Source organism: Tupaia chinensis, unplaced genomic scaffold (genome assembly GCF_000334495.1).
Source record: "Tupaia chinensis unplaced genomic scaffold, TupChi_1.0 Scaffold000377_1, whole genome shotgun sequence".
NCBI classification, from domain to species: domain Eukaryota; kingdom Metazoa; phylum Chordata; class Mammalia; order Scandentia; family Tupaiidae; genus Tupaia; species Tupaia belangeri.
This window is the reverse complement of record NW_006159875.1, coordinates 316005-331830: the sequence shown is the minus strand read 5'-3', so window position 1 is coordinate 331830 and position 15826 is coordinate 316005. Positions and strand designations below refer to the sequence as shown.

The window sequence follows — 15826 nt, the reverse complement described above, 5'->3', positions numbered from 1 at the left end:
CCTACAGTGGAGTCTACAACCCTCGGAGTTGTATACTTACGTGCTCAGACCCTCCCAAGGCTTCCTAGTAGACACAGCCCCTCTGGCCTCCCAGCACTTCACATGTACCCAGCCCTGACCCATCACCTCAGGGGGTTGTGCACTGCCACTGTCACTGCTGAAACCTGGTAAGTGCCTGGCTGGCTCCTTGCTGCCCTCTACTTAGCCAAGCAGCTTTTCACATCAACCAATTTGAAATCTCTGCCCTGCCCCACCTGGTGCTTCCTGTCCCCAGCACACGCTGGGTTTGGGCCACTGCGCTTGCTGTCTGATGTCTTGAGTACCTATTCATTCATTGTCTGTCGATGTCCCAGGACCAAAGCTGCATGAGGGCAGAGGTTCTGTTATGTCTGTACGGAGCTGCATTCCCTGCAGCCACTCTAGTGACTGGCAGGAGAAGATACTGAAACGCATCAAGTCTGTTTCGATGGGACAGAAATACTTCTCTGAGAAAAGCTGGAGAGAGGAGCGGAAGGAGCAAGGTTCTGTGATCAAGGAGGTGGCATCCCACTGCTTCTTACTAACGGAGGGCCTCTGTAGAGTCACACAGCTTCCCACCCGGTGATAAACGGCCTTGCGTTATGCTACGTGGACGGTGGGGGATGCTGTACGCAGGAGCAACGCAGAGCCCCATAGATACAATGGCGGATCTTCCAAGGTTTGTCTGTCCATTTTTATTTTGGGGGTTTTGTTTGTTTGTTTTTAAATGGAATGGCCACTTGGGACAGACTCTTCTTCACTGGAGGCGTCAGGCCCATGGCTGGGAGCCGTCACTGGCACTGGAGTCAGACGTGGAATGGATTCCAGGACCATCTCTCATCAGCTGCACAGCCTGGGGCTGCTAAGGTAACTTCCAACTAGATGTGCTATTAATAGCTGTGGCTGATTTGGTTCTGATGTGAACGTTGGTAGAAAATGAAGGAGAAACCCTTTGCAGAAGCATAGTGCTCATCTTTTCATTGACCAAGATGGTTACTATTTTTAAAGGATGGACATTCTTTATTGGAAAAGTATTTGTTCTTTAACTACAGATGAAAAAAGGTCTTCTTGGAGGTTAATTTATAAGGTCATTTGCACTGGGTGTTGGGGTCAAGGCATAAGCTCAAGCTACCTAGATGGTAAAAAAGTATAATTCCTAACTGAAGATTATTGTCGAATAACACAAATAAAAAGCCACGCTTGTTCTTTATGCAAGGGAAGCATATTTACCATTGCCATGCTAAAACTCCTGGGTAACCGTGCTCTGCATCGTGACAGTCCCTCCTGTGGAAAACAGTGCACCTGTTTATCTCACCTTGTGTCGTCTTCTGCAGCTGGGAAAGCTCAATTCGCCACCTCTCCAAGGAACTGAGCAGGAAATAATCAGAGGTGACTTCCCTCTGAATCCAGAAATAAGTGAAAACCTAGACATAGTCAGCCTCTAGATAGAGGAGAAAGAAGGGGACGGACCTTAACTTGGAGCTTTTCTTTTTTTAGAATAATTTTGACATTAGGGTACATGAGCTCACTGAAGAGACAGAGAGAGAGAGACAGACAACCAGACATCACCCCTCAAAGGGATAACCAAGTCACAATCCTTCTCCTGTAGTCTCCTTTTAGGAGAGAATGGAATGGTCTCCTCTCAGGGTCTTGGGCACACATGCACATGTACCCAGCATGAGTTTCAAGTCATAGATCTGGGACTCGAGCCATAGTTAACCATGAGGGAGTCCAACACCCCAACCACTATGCCACCTGCTGGTCCCAAGACTTTAGTTAAAGATTTTGTGCAAACCAATGGGTTAAGGAACACATTATATACCCAAATCATGTTTTCCCAAGCTATTAGAATAGTAGCACAATGGTGAAAAATACAATGTACCCAGTGTGATGATTCTGTGAAAAAAATTGTTAGGCATTTAGAACACTAAGTGAATCTCATTTGCTGAGTAACTGCAGACTTCACGAACCACTAAGAATCCATTCTTATGGATACTCGTAGTCTTCTCTAAGTCTGATCTTATTTTATAAACAGAAAAGCAAGTCTGGCAGACAGCAAGTGGCATGGTGGTTCAGGTGCTAGACTCCCACATAGTCAAACACAGTTCTAGTCCTGGATCTGGTGGCTTGCTTTCTCACTTTCTCTCTCTCTCTCATGAGTTCGCGTGCCCTATAGCAAATTAAAATAATAATAATAAAAAAATTAAATAATCATTTTTAAAAGAAAAAAAGAAGTCTAGAGACAGAGCAACTTAACCAAGGTCACATCCCCACTTAGTTGGGGACGATTCTTACATTTGTTTGCAACCAGGAGTTCTTTCCTTCATTATTTTGAATTTATGCATACAATGGAGGAAGAATTTTTACTTTTTAGTTAAAAGAATAACCACAACTCTTCCCACATGTCACTTCATAAATGTATCTTGGCATTCCCCGACCCTAATCCTAACCCTAACCTTTAAAGCAAACTCTTCAGGTAGAAACCGTGCAGAGAAGCGGTATTTGGAGTCATGGGGAGACTCCTCAGTGCTGCTCTTTCTACAGGAACTGTTGAAAGAAATACTCTTTCATGGCTTCAAAGAAGCATGTATTTGTTGATGAATCTTTGTTCTTACTCCACCTTCAGGACATAGGATTTGGATGCCTTTTGTTAAATTATTATTTATCATTAAAAACAATTACCTCAAGGAGGAATACAAAATACAGATCAGGTTCAGACAAAAGTGAAATGCGAAAGCCCCCTCCCCCAGATGCCTTATTATTCTAGAGACATGGGACATGCCCTCCGTCACGGCCCAATCAGCACAACCATTAATGTCATGCATGTTAATAAAAACGTTGGAGCCTCCACAGAAAAGTTTACGATGTGTTTTCTAAACCATGGTATTTTGGTTATTGCTCAATAATTACAAGAGCTTGAACTTTGCAGAATCCATTAGCTGTACCCAACATCAGCAGAGCTGTTCAAATCCAGAGTCGTATAATGAGGGGAGTTGGGGTGGGGAGGTTTTAAGAGCAAATAAACAAGGAATACAGAAAGGCCCCAGAATGTTTCCTAATGCCAGATCTCAAATCATAAACCTCACGAGGAAAAAAAATACATGTGCACGCACAGACATATGTCAACATGTGTGTGTGTGTGTGTGTGTGTGTGTGAATTATTTACTGCATCAGATGTGCTGACACGGTAGATTTCGTATAAAGAGCACAGGGAGAAGAATCACACAACCTCTCTTGCATGCATCTGCTACTTACAAATTATATGACCCCAGGCAGGGCAGGCCCCTCGATGGGCCTCATTTTCCACAACTATTAAAGAAAGAGATTGAGTTCTGTGATCACTAAGGTCTTTCTTTGAATATTTTTCTGACCCCCAAGGCTGTATTTAGAATTCTTGAAGCAAAAAATTAGCCACTTTTAAAGATTTGCTACTTTGACCTAAAAATGTTCCATGTTTTGTCCTTTGTTTTCCCATTAGAGCAGACATTTAAATAAAAATGAAAGGGACTACTGTTGTTTTTCCAAGCACAGTTTGTGTGTAATGAGGGAAGTGATTACCTCAGCAAAAGAACAGTGCCCTCATCAATGTTTAAAATCAGCTCTTGTCCTCCCTCTAGTGGAGACGTTTTATACTGGCTCTAAATGAAACCGGTTTAAGTATTCATTAAGGAAAAGAAGAGAAAAAGAGCTAGCATAACCAACGTGTAACCAGGGACTGAGCCAAATGCAATCTGGTATAGGTTTACCACGAATCTTAAATCTTTTACTTGCTCGAAGAAACTAACGATAAAAAGCTGCAAAGTAGATTTAGACCAACACAGTCTCCCAACGAAATGTGCGAGTCCAAATGAGATGTTTTGTATTTCGTCGACGCCCACAAGCATCTTAAAATCAGTTTACTTAGGAAAATGTCTGTGGAAAAGCATTTGACTGGGTAGGGCAGGTCACACAGGAAAGGCAGTGACATGCGAGTGAAGAGAGTTCAAAACCAGTGTGCTCATGTCAACCCAACGTCATGTACGTTCCACCTGCTTAGGTGAGGTGCTTCCGGGCCTATGGTTGCACACCCCCCTGACACTCAGGCACAGAGACGCAGCGACCCACGCACAGGAAGTTGCGGTGAAGATAACTCTCTGTGTGTAAGTCTGCCTGGCTGCTGAGGGAGCTTATGCTTCTTATTTTTCTCTCCTTGCATCTGTAGAGGAATGGAGTACATGCGAGTGGGACACATCCTGAGACACTGACTGCAATGGCTTTCACACTGGATTGTCTAATAGTTGCTGTGCTGAGAAGGTTGTTTGTTTATTTTTCTCTTCCAGAAGTAAGAGAGAGAGAGAGCACCCCACCCTCGTAGGGTCTTGATGGTGTGATCCACCCCGGTGTCAGGCAGCCCCAGATCCCAGACATACTCAGGGATGTTTCTGGACATGAACCTGGAGCCTTTCCATGAGGGTCCACCTCGCACTTAACCAGTGCCACTATCCGGCTCCCTGAAAGGTCGTTTTTTCGCTTTTTTTGTTGTCGTTTGTTTTCTTTTGCTTTTACTAAAGGATGTTTGCACTCACCTTAGAGAGACATAAAAAGTGAGAAAGCAGCCCTGGGGGGATGGCCATGCCACAAGCCCTTCTCCTTCATTCTCCTCTCAGGATTGGGGGTGTGCAAACATGCACAAGCCTAGCATGAGACAAGTTGTGTGTGTGTGTGTGTGTGTGTGTGTGTGTGTAATGAAAAGTCATGCATGCAACATGGGTCTGGCTGAACTTAGCCTGTTAGGCCCTTCTACCACAGAGAGACCAAGAGAGTGAAAGATTAAGTACAAAGAAGAGACAGAAACAGATCTGTACTTTACGGAGTGACCAGGGTAGTAGATAGAAACGTCCGGCTGGGCATCCACTGTAGTATTCCTGGAGCGGAGGCTGCGTGGGTGAGCTAAGCGGCCCCGCACCGCACTGAGCCTTCCACTGATCAGCAGCAGTGCATTTCAGCCAGTAGATGCGCATAACCCGGACGTCCAACACTCAGGGACGTCTCTCCAGCTGCGAACTGCGCACTGTGAGTGTGAAGTCCAATGGGTCTCTGCCTTTGCTTATGCAGAAGTAGGCCGGGGCTGGATTTGAAAGTGCCTGGGTGCCATCTTGATGGGTTTCTGCATGTGGGGAAATGGTTTTGAAGCGGACACAGAATCTTCTCCATTTTCTTCCCTTCTCAGTGGTACCTGCCTGGAGTTTTTGTTTCTTTTCTTTTTCTAAGCCATAATTTCCTATTTTTGCTGATCCTTCTGTGAAATCTCTTCTTTCTAGGTGCACTCGTATGCTGTCATAGAATTTTGGAGTCTCAGAATGTTTTGTAATGTACATGTAGGAAAGATTTAGTATTGCACATAAAAATATTGTATGCTAACTGCAGGGCATCTTCAAATAATTGGACTATGTTTATGAATATGAGTAATATGTATTTATATTACACTGGTCTATCAGAGTAAATCCTTCTGATAGAATGCTAAAAAATGTTAAGCACTGGAAACGGCAGGATAAGGCACTGGACTCCCACATGGCTAATCACAGTTCAAGTCCCAGACCTGGTGTCTTGAAAATCACTCGGGGCACATGTGTGTGCATGCCCAAAATCCCAGGAGGAGAATAGAGGAGTAGGGACCATGACATGGCCACCCCCCAAAGGGGGGTGATTTTTTACTTTCCTGCTCACTCTCTATCTGTCTCTCTCAGGTGAGTGTATACAGCAAAAACTTAAAAGAAAAATAAAATATTAAGAACATAGAAAGGTATGAATTGTCAAAAATACTTTTTATTCAGTAATAACTAATAATTATTTTTATTTTCTTTTACATCCTTTTTCAAATTTTATATAATAACATGGGAAAATATAAGTGCCGTTTTTAGTAATGAGAGGGACAGAGAGACAAGCAGTCCAACAGGGTCCCCGCGCCACGATCCCCTCCTGTCATGAGCACTCATGTGCACACCCGACGCGTGCAGCACGGTCTCAGGATGGATGAGAGCCTGGGCCTTCCCGTGCGGCTTCAGCGTCATGAGTGTTGCATGGCCGCTGGACCGCTGCCAGCCTCCTGCTAACCTTTGGGATGACTCTCATCTGGCCTGGGCAGTTCCTCACTCTCATGTCTAAGTGACAGGAAGACTGGAGTATTCTGAGGTTCTCAGTGCATGCCTGTCTGGCTCCCACCACCTGGGTCTCCTGGGACTCCATTCTGCCTCCTCCACGCAGGCTGCCAGGTTCTGCCCAGACTCCTTCAATCTGAAAACCCTTGGAAGACAGCAAGCTGAGGTCCTCCTCTGTCAGATGACAGGGGATCATTTTCATGTGGTGCTCTTGATTCTTAATTTTGTCTAATTTTTTTATTGTCTTAGGTGGGGAGGGGGTGAGTCCACTCCTTGTTACTCCTTCTGGCAGGAAGGAATAGGTCCCTGTGTGTCATTTTACAGCAAGCAAAACCACTCATGGGAATTCCAACTCCTCCCTGGAGTGAGACACATACCCCTCGTAGCTGGGTGGATGGTGTGAGATGGCGAGAGAAGCTCTAGTTTAGGTTTCGCAGACCAGACACGAGGGCCTGTCTCTATTGCCACACTCAGCAGAGCCTCCACTTCCCATGTTACCAGGAAATGCATTTTCTAAAGGACTTTCTTTTTTAAAGGCAAGGTCTCTTTTTAGAGAATTATTTTAAACTTCTGCCCATTATTTTAATATTTCCAGACACACACACACACACACACACACAGAGAAAGAGAGAGAGAGAGAGAGAAAGCAAGCCTTCAGGTTTGAAACTCGAACCACGGTTAGCCCTGTGGGAGTCCAGAGCCCTTAAAAAAAAACACCACCTGCCACCCCCAAGGCAAGGTCTTTAAAATGTGACTTACCTGCCTCAGCCTTCCACGTTGCTGGGACAACAGGCATGTGCCACTGTGCCTGACACTTAGGTTGGGCTGAGAACAGAACCCAGGCCTCCCATGCGACCTCAGCCTGTGGGGCAGCAGTGTCTCACCACCATAGCGGACCTGAAGGATATTTTTTGGGCAGGAGGAGGGGGATTTTTGTTTTAAGGTACATGGACTTACTGGAGAGACAGAAAGCAAGAAATCATGTCCCAGGAGGGATGGCCACACCACAATTCTTTCTTCTCCATTCTCCTCTGAAGAGTTTGAACACATATGCGCACACACCCAGGGTGAGTTTTAAGCCACCAGGTCCAGGACTTGAAACATGGTCGACTATGTGGGAGTACAACGATGTATCCATTATACTATCTGATGGTCCCTAAAGCATTTTTAAAATATGCTAATATAGTCCTAATACATAGTTTTGATTTAAAACTAGCGTTGCTTTCCTTTTTGTCTTTACCTAGGGATATTTGCAGCTTGCACGTCAGTTCTAAGTGTGACTGAAGGCAGCGTCCCTGCTCAGCAAGGTTGCACTGAGGTCTCACCAAGGCCGGTAGTAGGCAGAAGTGCCAGATCCCAGAATTACTGATCTCCAAGTGTGGTGTATGTCCACATTTAGACTTACTTAAATTTCAGGCAAAAGTGGAGATACAGATCAAGTTGTCTACACCATTAGACAAGCCCAGCGAATCCTGAATGGAAAGTCCATTAGACAGACACCAGGGCCACTGTGAGTGTGAAGTCCAATGGGTCTCTGCCTTTGCTTATGCAGAAGTAGGCCGGGGCTGGATTTGAAAGTGCCTGGGTGCCATCTTGATGGGTTTCTGCATGTGGGGAAATGGTTTTGAAGCGGACACAGAATCTTCTCCATTTTCTTCCCTTCTCAGTGGTACCTGCCTGGAGTTTTTGTTTCTTTTCTTTTTCTAAGCCATAATTTCCTATTTTTGCTGATCCTTCTGTGAAATCTCTTCTTTCTAGGTGCACTCGTATGCTGTCATAGAATTTTGGAGTCTCAGAATGTTTTGTAATGTACATGTAGGAAAGATTTAGTATTGCACATAAAAATATTGTATGCTAACTGCAGGGCATCTTCAAATAATTGGACTATGTTTATGAATATGAGTAATATGTATTTATATTACACTGGTCTATCAGAGTAAATCCTTCTGATAGAATGCTAAAAAATGTTAAGCACTGGAAACGGCAGGATAAGGCACTGGACTCCCACATGGCTAATCACAGTTCAAGTCCCAGACCTGGTGTCTTGAAAATCACTCGGGGCACATGTGTGTGCATGCCCAAAATCCCAGGAGGAGAATAGAGGAGTAGGGACCATGACATGGCCACCCCCCAAAGGGGGGTGATTTTTTACTTTCCTGCTCACTCTCTATCTGTCTCTCTCAGGTGAGTGTATACAGCAAAAACTTAAAAGAAAAATAAAATATTAAGAACATAGAAAGGTATGAATTGTCAAAAATACTTTTTATTCAGTAATAACTAATAATTATTTTTATTTTCTTTTACATCCTTTTTCAAATTTTATATAATAACATGGGAAAATATAAGTGCCGTTTTTAGTAATGAGAGGGACAGAGAGACAAGCAGTCCAACAGGGTCCCCGCGCCACGATCCCCTCCTGTCATGAGCACTCATGTGCACACCCGACGCGTGCAGCACGGTCTCAGGATGGATGAGAGCCTGGGCCTTCCCGTGCGGCTTCAGCGTCATGAGTGTTGCATGGCCGCTGGACCGCTGCCAGCCTCCTGCTAACCTTTGGGATGACTCTCATCTGGCCTGGGCAGTTCCTCACTCTCATGTCTAAGTGACAGGAAGACTGGAGTATTCTGAGGTTCTCAGTGCATGCCTGTCTGGCTCCCACCACCTGGGTCTCCTGGGACTCCATTCTGCCTCCTCCACGCAGGCTGCCAGGTTCTGCCCAGACTCCTTCAATCTGAAAACCCTTGGAAGACAGCAAGCTGAGGTCCTCCTCTGTCAGATGACAGGGGATCATTTTCATGTGGTGCTCTTGATTCTTAATTTTGTCTAATTTTTTTATTGTCTTAGGTGGGGAGGGGGTGAGTCCACTCCTTGTTACTCCTTCTGGCAGGAAGGAATAGGTCCCTGTGTGTCATTTTACAGCAAGCAAAACCACTCATGGGAATTCCAACTCCTCCCTGGAGTGAGACACATACCCCTCGTAGCTGGGTGGATGGTGTGAGATGGCGAGAGAAGCTCTAGTTTAGGTTTCGCAGACCAGACACGAGGGCCTGTCTCTGCTGCCACACTCAGCAGAGCCTCCACTTCCCATGTTACCAGGAAATGCATTTTCTAAAGGACTTTCTTTTTTAAAGGCAAGGTCTCTTTTTAGAGAATTATTTTAAACTTCTTATTATTATTTTAATATTTCCAGACACACACACACACACACACACACAGAGAAAGAGAGAGAGAGAGAGAGAAAGCAAGCCTTCAGGTTTGAAACTCGAACCACGGTTAGCCCTGTGGGAGTCCAGAGCCCTTAAAAAAAAACACCACCTGCCACCCCCAAGGCAAGGTCTTTAAAATGTGACTTACCTGCCTCAGCCTTCCACGTTGCTGGGACAACAGGCATGTGCCACTGTGCCTGACACTTAGGTTGGGCTGAGAACAGAACCCAGGCCTCCCATGCGACCTCAGCCTGTGGGGCAGCAGTGTCTCACCACCATAGCGGACCTGAAGGATATTTTTTGGGCAGGAGGAGGGGGATTTTTGTTTTAAGGTACATGGACTTACTGGAGAGACAGAAAGCAAGAAATCATGTCCCAGGAGGGATGGCCACACCACAATTCTTTCTTCTCCATTCTCCTCTGAAGAGTTTGAACACATATGCGCACACACCCAGGGTGAGTTTTAAGCCACCAGGTCCAGGACTTGAAACATGGTCGACTATGTGGGAGTACAACGATGTATCCATTATACTATCTGATGGTCCCTAAAGCATTTTTAAAATATGCTAATATAGTCCTAATACATAGTTTTGATTTAAAACTAGCGTTGCTTTCCTTTTTGTCTTTACCTAGGGATATTTGCAGCTTGCACGTCAGTTCTAAGTGTGACTGAAGGCAGCGTCCCTGCTCAGCAAGGTTGCACTGAGGTCTCACCAAGGCCGGTAGTAGGCAGAAGTGCCAGATCCCAGAATTACTGATCTCCAAGTGTGGTGTATGTCCACATTTAGACTTACTTAAATTTCAGGCAAAAGTGGAGATACAGATCAAGTTGTCTACACCATTAGACAAGCCCAGCGAATCCTGAATGGAAAGTCCATTAGACAGACACCAGGGCACCATTCCTCAGCCTAACGCAGGTGCCCAGGTGATGAGCGTGGTCTTCACATTCAAGCCTCTGGTTTCATTGGGCTGTGAACCCAGCAGTCAGGCACTGAGCACCACTTTACTTTGGCAAATACACTGACTAGCAAATTGATTCTGAACTTCAGACTTAGATTCATTTACCTAGAGGTTTTCTTTGTTAGGAGCAAGGAAAGCAGAAAGAAATGCTAGTTATTTTTTCTTTTCCAAGAAGGTTTATTTTGTTTGTTTGTTTGTTTAGTTTCATTTTGTTTTCCCCTCATTTCAAGAGTGTAGTAGTCTTAGAATTCATTCAGTCAACTGCTGCTGGTGTGGCCTGAATGTGATCCCAAAGTTCACGTGTTGGAAACTTGAGTGTCGTCGTGACCGTATTGAGAGGGCGGAAACTTAATTCACCTACGGTATTGAGAGATGGGCTTTGGCACGTGATTAGGATTAAACAATGCCTTTAGGGTAGGGCTCCCATGACTGAATTCTGATGGCTTTACAAGAAGACCAGAGTGGAAAACACACACACAGAGGCACACACATTCAATCTGTCCTGCCGTGTGATGTCCTGTACCACCTCTGTACTCTATGGGGAGGATCCACGCTCACTAAATGTGACCCCTTCATCCAGAGGAGTTCCCATTCTGTGAGCTGAATAAATGTCTACTCCTTATAAATGACCCAGTCTGAGGTATTCAGGTAGGAACATTCTCCCCACATGGGTGTCCTGGACTGCTCTGGTGCCCCACATCCCAGCATTGGTCCCCACTCATCTTCTGTTTCCTGCTCCAGGGTGTCATCCAAGTCCTTGGTACCCAGTGTGTCACCACCACCTCTGAATGCAGCCAGGGCAGGGCTAAAGAGACAGGGACGACACTCTCACAACACAGTTTAAGGGGACATGGTGATGCGCACCTACTCAGCTGGAGGAGAACTGAAAAGCAAATTCCCTGAAACTTCTACTCCCACCGAAGAGCAAGAGAACGCGTGTTGGGACAGTCGATGCACTGTGACAGGGACAGAAATGATGTCACCTTGTAATGAAACTGAGAATGAAGGAAATGATGTCTTCTCATATCAGTTTTGGGTGGGAAGGGCTGTCTTATCTCACACTCACAATTAACAAGCCTACCAGTATATCAAGAGCCCAGGTGCCCAAAGAACAGATGATTGACCGTCCCTTTAATAACTGTCATGAAGACACAGTATTTTAAACACTTTGCACCCTCCCGCCCACACCCAAGATCGTCTTCACCACAAGCTGCAAGTTTTCTGCTCCCGCCTTCCAGCTGTTGACTAGAACTTCCCTCCTGTGTGACCAGGGGGACTGGAGCGGCACTCATCGGACAGCCAGTGTGCACCGTGACAGGGACTAGAAAGCCACAGCGGGGCTAATCACTCACAAGCACTGGTGCTCATTTTTTCAGGCTGCCAGGGTACACTTTCCAAAATGCTTAAAGTAAAGATAATAATATAACTAGATATTGCATTGCAAAGACTCTTACGCCACTTACCAGCTTGAAAACACATTTTCAACAGAAACCAATTATATATTTATATACATACGAACATTATGTGTAAATGACCTACAGCGACTTGAAAAAGAGTATGTTGTTAATACTAAACATTATTATGATTTAAGATTCCCTATGGTAACCCTGACAAGGTGCTACATTTAATATGTGGGGGTATTGCCTTCTTAAGATAATGGCAGATAGGATAAAAAGTTTATAGAATTGAGGTTATCTTAGAACTGGAAGGAGGCCCAGCAGCAGTGGTGCACACTGCTACGACACTGTGCAAACAGGCTGGGACCAAACGAGGGGCATGGGTTCAATTCCTGGTCATACCTAAGGGCCAGGCAAGATGGCATGCTAGTCTATCTCCCCAACTAAGGAGTCTGAAGCAGGAGGATCTTGAGCTCAAGCATGGTTTAAAAATGTGGTAAGACTCTGTCTAAGAAGAGTCAGACATGGTGCAGGTGCACACCTGCACTCCCAGCTACTCAGGGTCATGACACAACAAGACCCTGCCAAAAAAAAAAAAAAAAAAAAAGGCAGGGTAGAAGCAGATGGCAGAACAGTTATATCACTGGATTCCCACATGGCTGGCTGCAGTTTGAATCCCAGACCTAGTAGCTTGAAAATCATGCGGAGCCCATATGTGTGTGTCCAAGATCCCAGGGGGAGAGTGGAAGAGAAGGGACTGCAGTACGGCCACTACCACCAGAGGGTGATTTCTCACTTTCCCTCATTGTGTCTGTCTCTCTCCAGTGAGTGCTCATACTCTAAGGCAAAAACCTCTAAAAAAAAAAATATGTAAATAACTGGAAGGAATTGTTGGTAATCGCTTCACTCAATCCACTCATTAAGACAGAGAATTATCATCACTTCTTAGCTCAAGTCATATGGACTCTTGACACTGTACGAGGGCACCTCACTCCTGAGGTCCCCCTTTCTTAGAGGATTTTATCAATCCTCAGTTGATGTCATGTGTAATCGTTAAGACATTCCCGCACAAGATCATTTCCTAAGATATCCCCTTCCAGGATCCACTGTGCTTACTGAGCAGGAGAAATTAAATTTGGGCAATGAAAATGCACAACAAACATTGCATTTAGCTTCTGGGCTTCAATCTCAGTTAGAGAATCACAGCCCCTACTCTGAGGATACGCCAGATGTGAACAGCGTTATAAATGAGTCACTGGATTGGCCAAGTGAATGCATGTAATGATCTATTCAGTGCATATTTCAGAGGAAAGGAAAGAAACATAACGAAGCGGGACATAACTCAGAGGTCGGTGCATCTGCAGGGAGAGTGTCTTTTATGGAACGCCTTTGACTCTGAAGTGCTGACTTGGGTGCCATCTAAGGGGTTCTGAGCCTCGGGCACAAGGTCAATGCCTCTTTGTAAGTGTCCCCTCCCCCAAAGGAGGAGTATCCTTAGAAAGGCTGCTTGGCTCCAGGACTTGAGGCTGAGGGGCAGGCAATGATGAAGTTTGACTAGATGTGAGAGATTCAAGCAGCCCCGCCAGGAGGGCATTGGCATGGCGGGCACGACATGCTTCTGGAAGACCTTCCTGGCTTTTTCTTTACCCCTGAGGCTCTAGGGGTGAAACAAACCTCGGTCATGATAACTAGGTAGTGAGAGAGTTACAAATATGCTCCCAGAAAATGTGTACTACCCTGGGCAGAAAGCGATGGCTGGAAGATGACCTGTCTCAGGCTTGATCATTCTCTCACCCAGTGGAGAATACAGGGTGGAAGAAAAATTAACATGCTCACATCGACTTTTCATCACAGTATGCTTGTGCCGTGGAAATCGGGCAATTCCATAGGAGTGGTGGGACGAGGTGCATCACACGGCAGCTGGTGCAGTAGGACACAGCACTCGGCGGAAGGAACTAGAATCCATTACAGTGAGTTCGGATCAGACGTAAAACAGTCTGCAGGACCTCTCCTCGGGAAGGGCTGGCATCCACCAGAAGGCAGCCAGGGTTCTGCATCCGCCGGTAGGACACTTCGACCCTGGGGACAGGCAGAACAGAAAGAGCTGACCTACTTTCCAACCCCACTCTCCATGCTCGGCTCATGTTGTTTTCCCACGGAAACATAAACAGCTCCAAGCAAGTGTCTATCTCCTGAGCTCACTGCTGCCCTTGGCAACGCGCTTTGCCACAGAAGACCAGTGCATTTTGCTTAGTGGATGATAAACTAATAATGCTGAGTCACTGGTGTTTGTTGAACACCCACTCTGTGCACTCCCCATGGCGCTTCACCTTGAGCACAGAGCAACCACAGGAAGCTACCATCATCCCCATTTAACCTTATCATACTCAGGATACGTAAGCTCATGTGTGTGCACGGGGGAGAGAGAGAGAGAGGAGAACCACCTTCAATGGAGTGTCATCGTGCTGCACCCCCTTCCAGCCCTCCAGCTCATCAGGATCTTGGGCATGCACGCACATCACTCCTGTTTCAGATTGTCCTGGCCAAGGATAAGAACCTGCGGTGGGCCATGTGGCTTCCAGCACTCCAGGTCAGTGTGTTACAACTACACCACAAGGCTGCAGTCTTACACTGCTGACTACACTGCAGAGGCCAGACCAATTTTTATCATTTATATTAGCATGTGATTGTGTTATGCTAACACTGCCACCATTGCTTATTTATAAAACCATTTCCATTTTGTTAAGAAGCAGAGCTTAGGACTGACCCCTACTCAGCCATGCAGCAGAAAGAGTGACCAACTTCTTCTGTTATGCAGTTCATAGCTTTCTAATGAAAACAAATGTGATGTTTTCAAAATCATGAAGATCTTGACTTCGATCCCAGTGCTACTGCTAAATAGCTGTGTAAACTCAGACCAGTCACTTAATCCTTAGTTTTGTAAACTGGTGGATACAGCTGAGCTTTTCCTGCAAGGCTGGCTGGTCGCACAGCCTCCTGAGCAGCACCTGGCCTGCAGTGAGCACCTGGTGGTAAATGTTTCCATGTGCTCAGTATATAGCTCTCTGTGTCCATTAGAGTGGCACTGGGGAAACTGAGGAGCAGAGACACATAGTGTCTCCCCCGGGCTTCCTGGCATAGCCAAGTTTATGGGCATTATGACAGTGACACCCACCGCTTTAGAATATAATGTTGCAGCCCCAGGCAGACAAGCTCCTGGAAGGCGCTGAAGGCCCTTAGAAAAAGCTGTCTCTTGTATCTGAAAAATGGAAAGGTCCTCTCCTCCACGTTCCTGAAGCCAGTATCCACCCGGCTTGCTCCTTGCAGGGACACCTGCCACTCACATCACCTGGGGGACACCTACTTTTGACGAAACACACTGTTGGCCTCAAGCTCAGCTTCCTCCCTGGTCTTCTCCAGGCCCCGGCCCTCCAGCCTCTGCGCTCTCTCCTCAGGGTTCACGGTGAGCAGTAAGACCAGGTCTGGTTTGAGCAGGTCCTCTGGCCACTGGTAGACAGGGTGGTGGGCGGGGGGCAGGTGCTGCAGACCCCCGCTCACCTCGGTGGCGATGGCGTAAGTGGCTGTACTGTGCCAGTACCTGAAAGGGAGGACACAGTGAGTTTTCTGTCTCTGGAAGAAGCTGAAGTAGCACCTGAGAGCCAGAGGCTGAGGACGCCGATACCAGGGAGCCTCTGCCCAAGCTTTTCTAGTACTGCATAAATTACATGGATAAGATGAGTTTTACGTGATAAATAATAATAAAATATATAAAAGGAGTAAAATTGACAACAGTCACACGCTGTAAGCTCTCCCCCAAAACTCCACTTACTCTATTATGATCATGCCCTTTCACAAGAGGACAGTGTTGCATCGCTTTGGCCTTGGGATGTGCTGTCTTCTATGAAGGATGGTGGTCCCAGTAGCAGATTTGATAGCTCATTTGTATTGAATGCTGTGTCTTGGCCGAGCAGAAATCTGGCAGGCCCTGTCACTCACTACGCTGTTTTAGGTTTGAACTTGCCAATGCAATGCATGCTCAGGGAACCGGGGCCAGAAGCGGCCTTCCTTCCCTGCTCTCCAGGCTAGGACTTAGCTCAGTGTCAGGCAG

At 46.1% G+C, this 15826-nt stretch overlaps 1 protein-coding gene and 1 pseudogene across 1 annotated transcript in view; both read right to left on the bottom strand.

Moving 5' to 3' along the window:
• Positions 1-8663, bottom strand: part of LOC102500311 (non-histone chromosomal protein HMG-14 pseudogene) — a 128708-nt pseudogene extending 120045 nt beyond the window's left edge.
• Positions 8664-12809: 4146 nt separating this feature from the next.
• Positions 12810-15826, bottom strand: part of CMPK2 (cytidine/uridine monophosphate kinase 2) — a 13806-nt gene continuing 10789 nt past the window's right edge. The window contains exons 6-7 of the mRNA XM_027773800.1: positions 15083-15316; positions 12810-13797 (exon numbers count right to left, since the gene is read on the bottom strand). Of these exons, the coding sequence (XP_027629601.1) occupies positions 13674-13797; positions 15083-15316 (358 nt within the window). The 3' untranslated portion in view covers positions 12810-13673. The remainder of the gene's footprint in view (positions 13798-15082; positions 15317-15826) is intronic.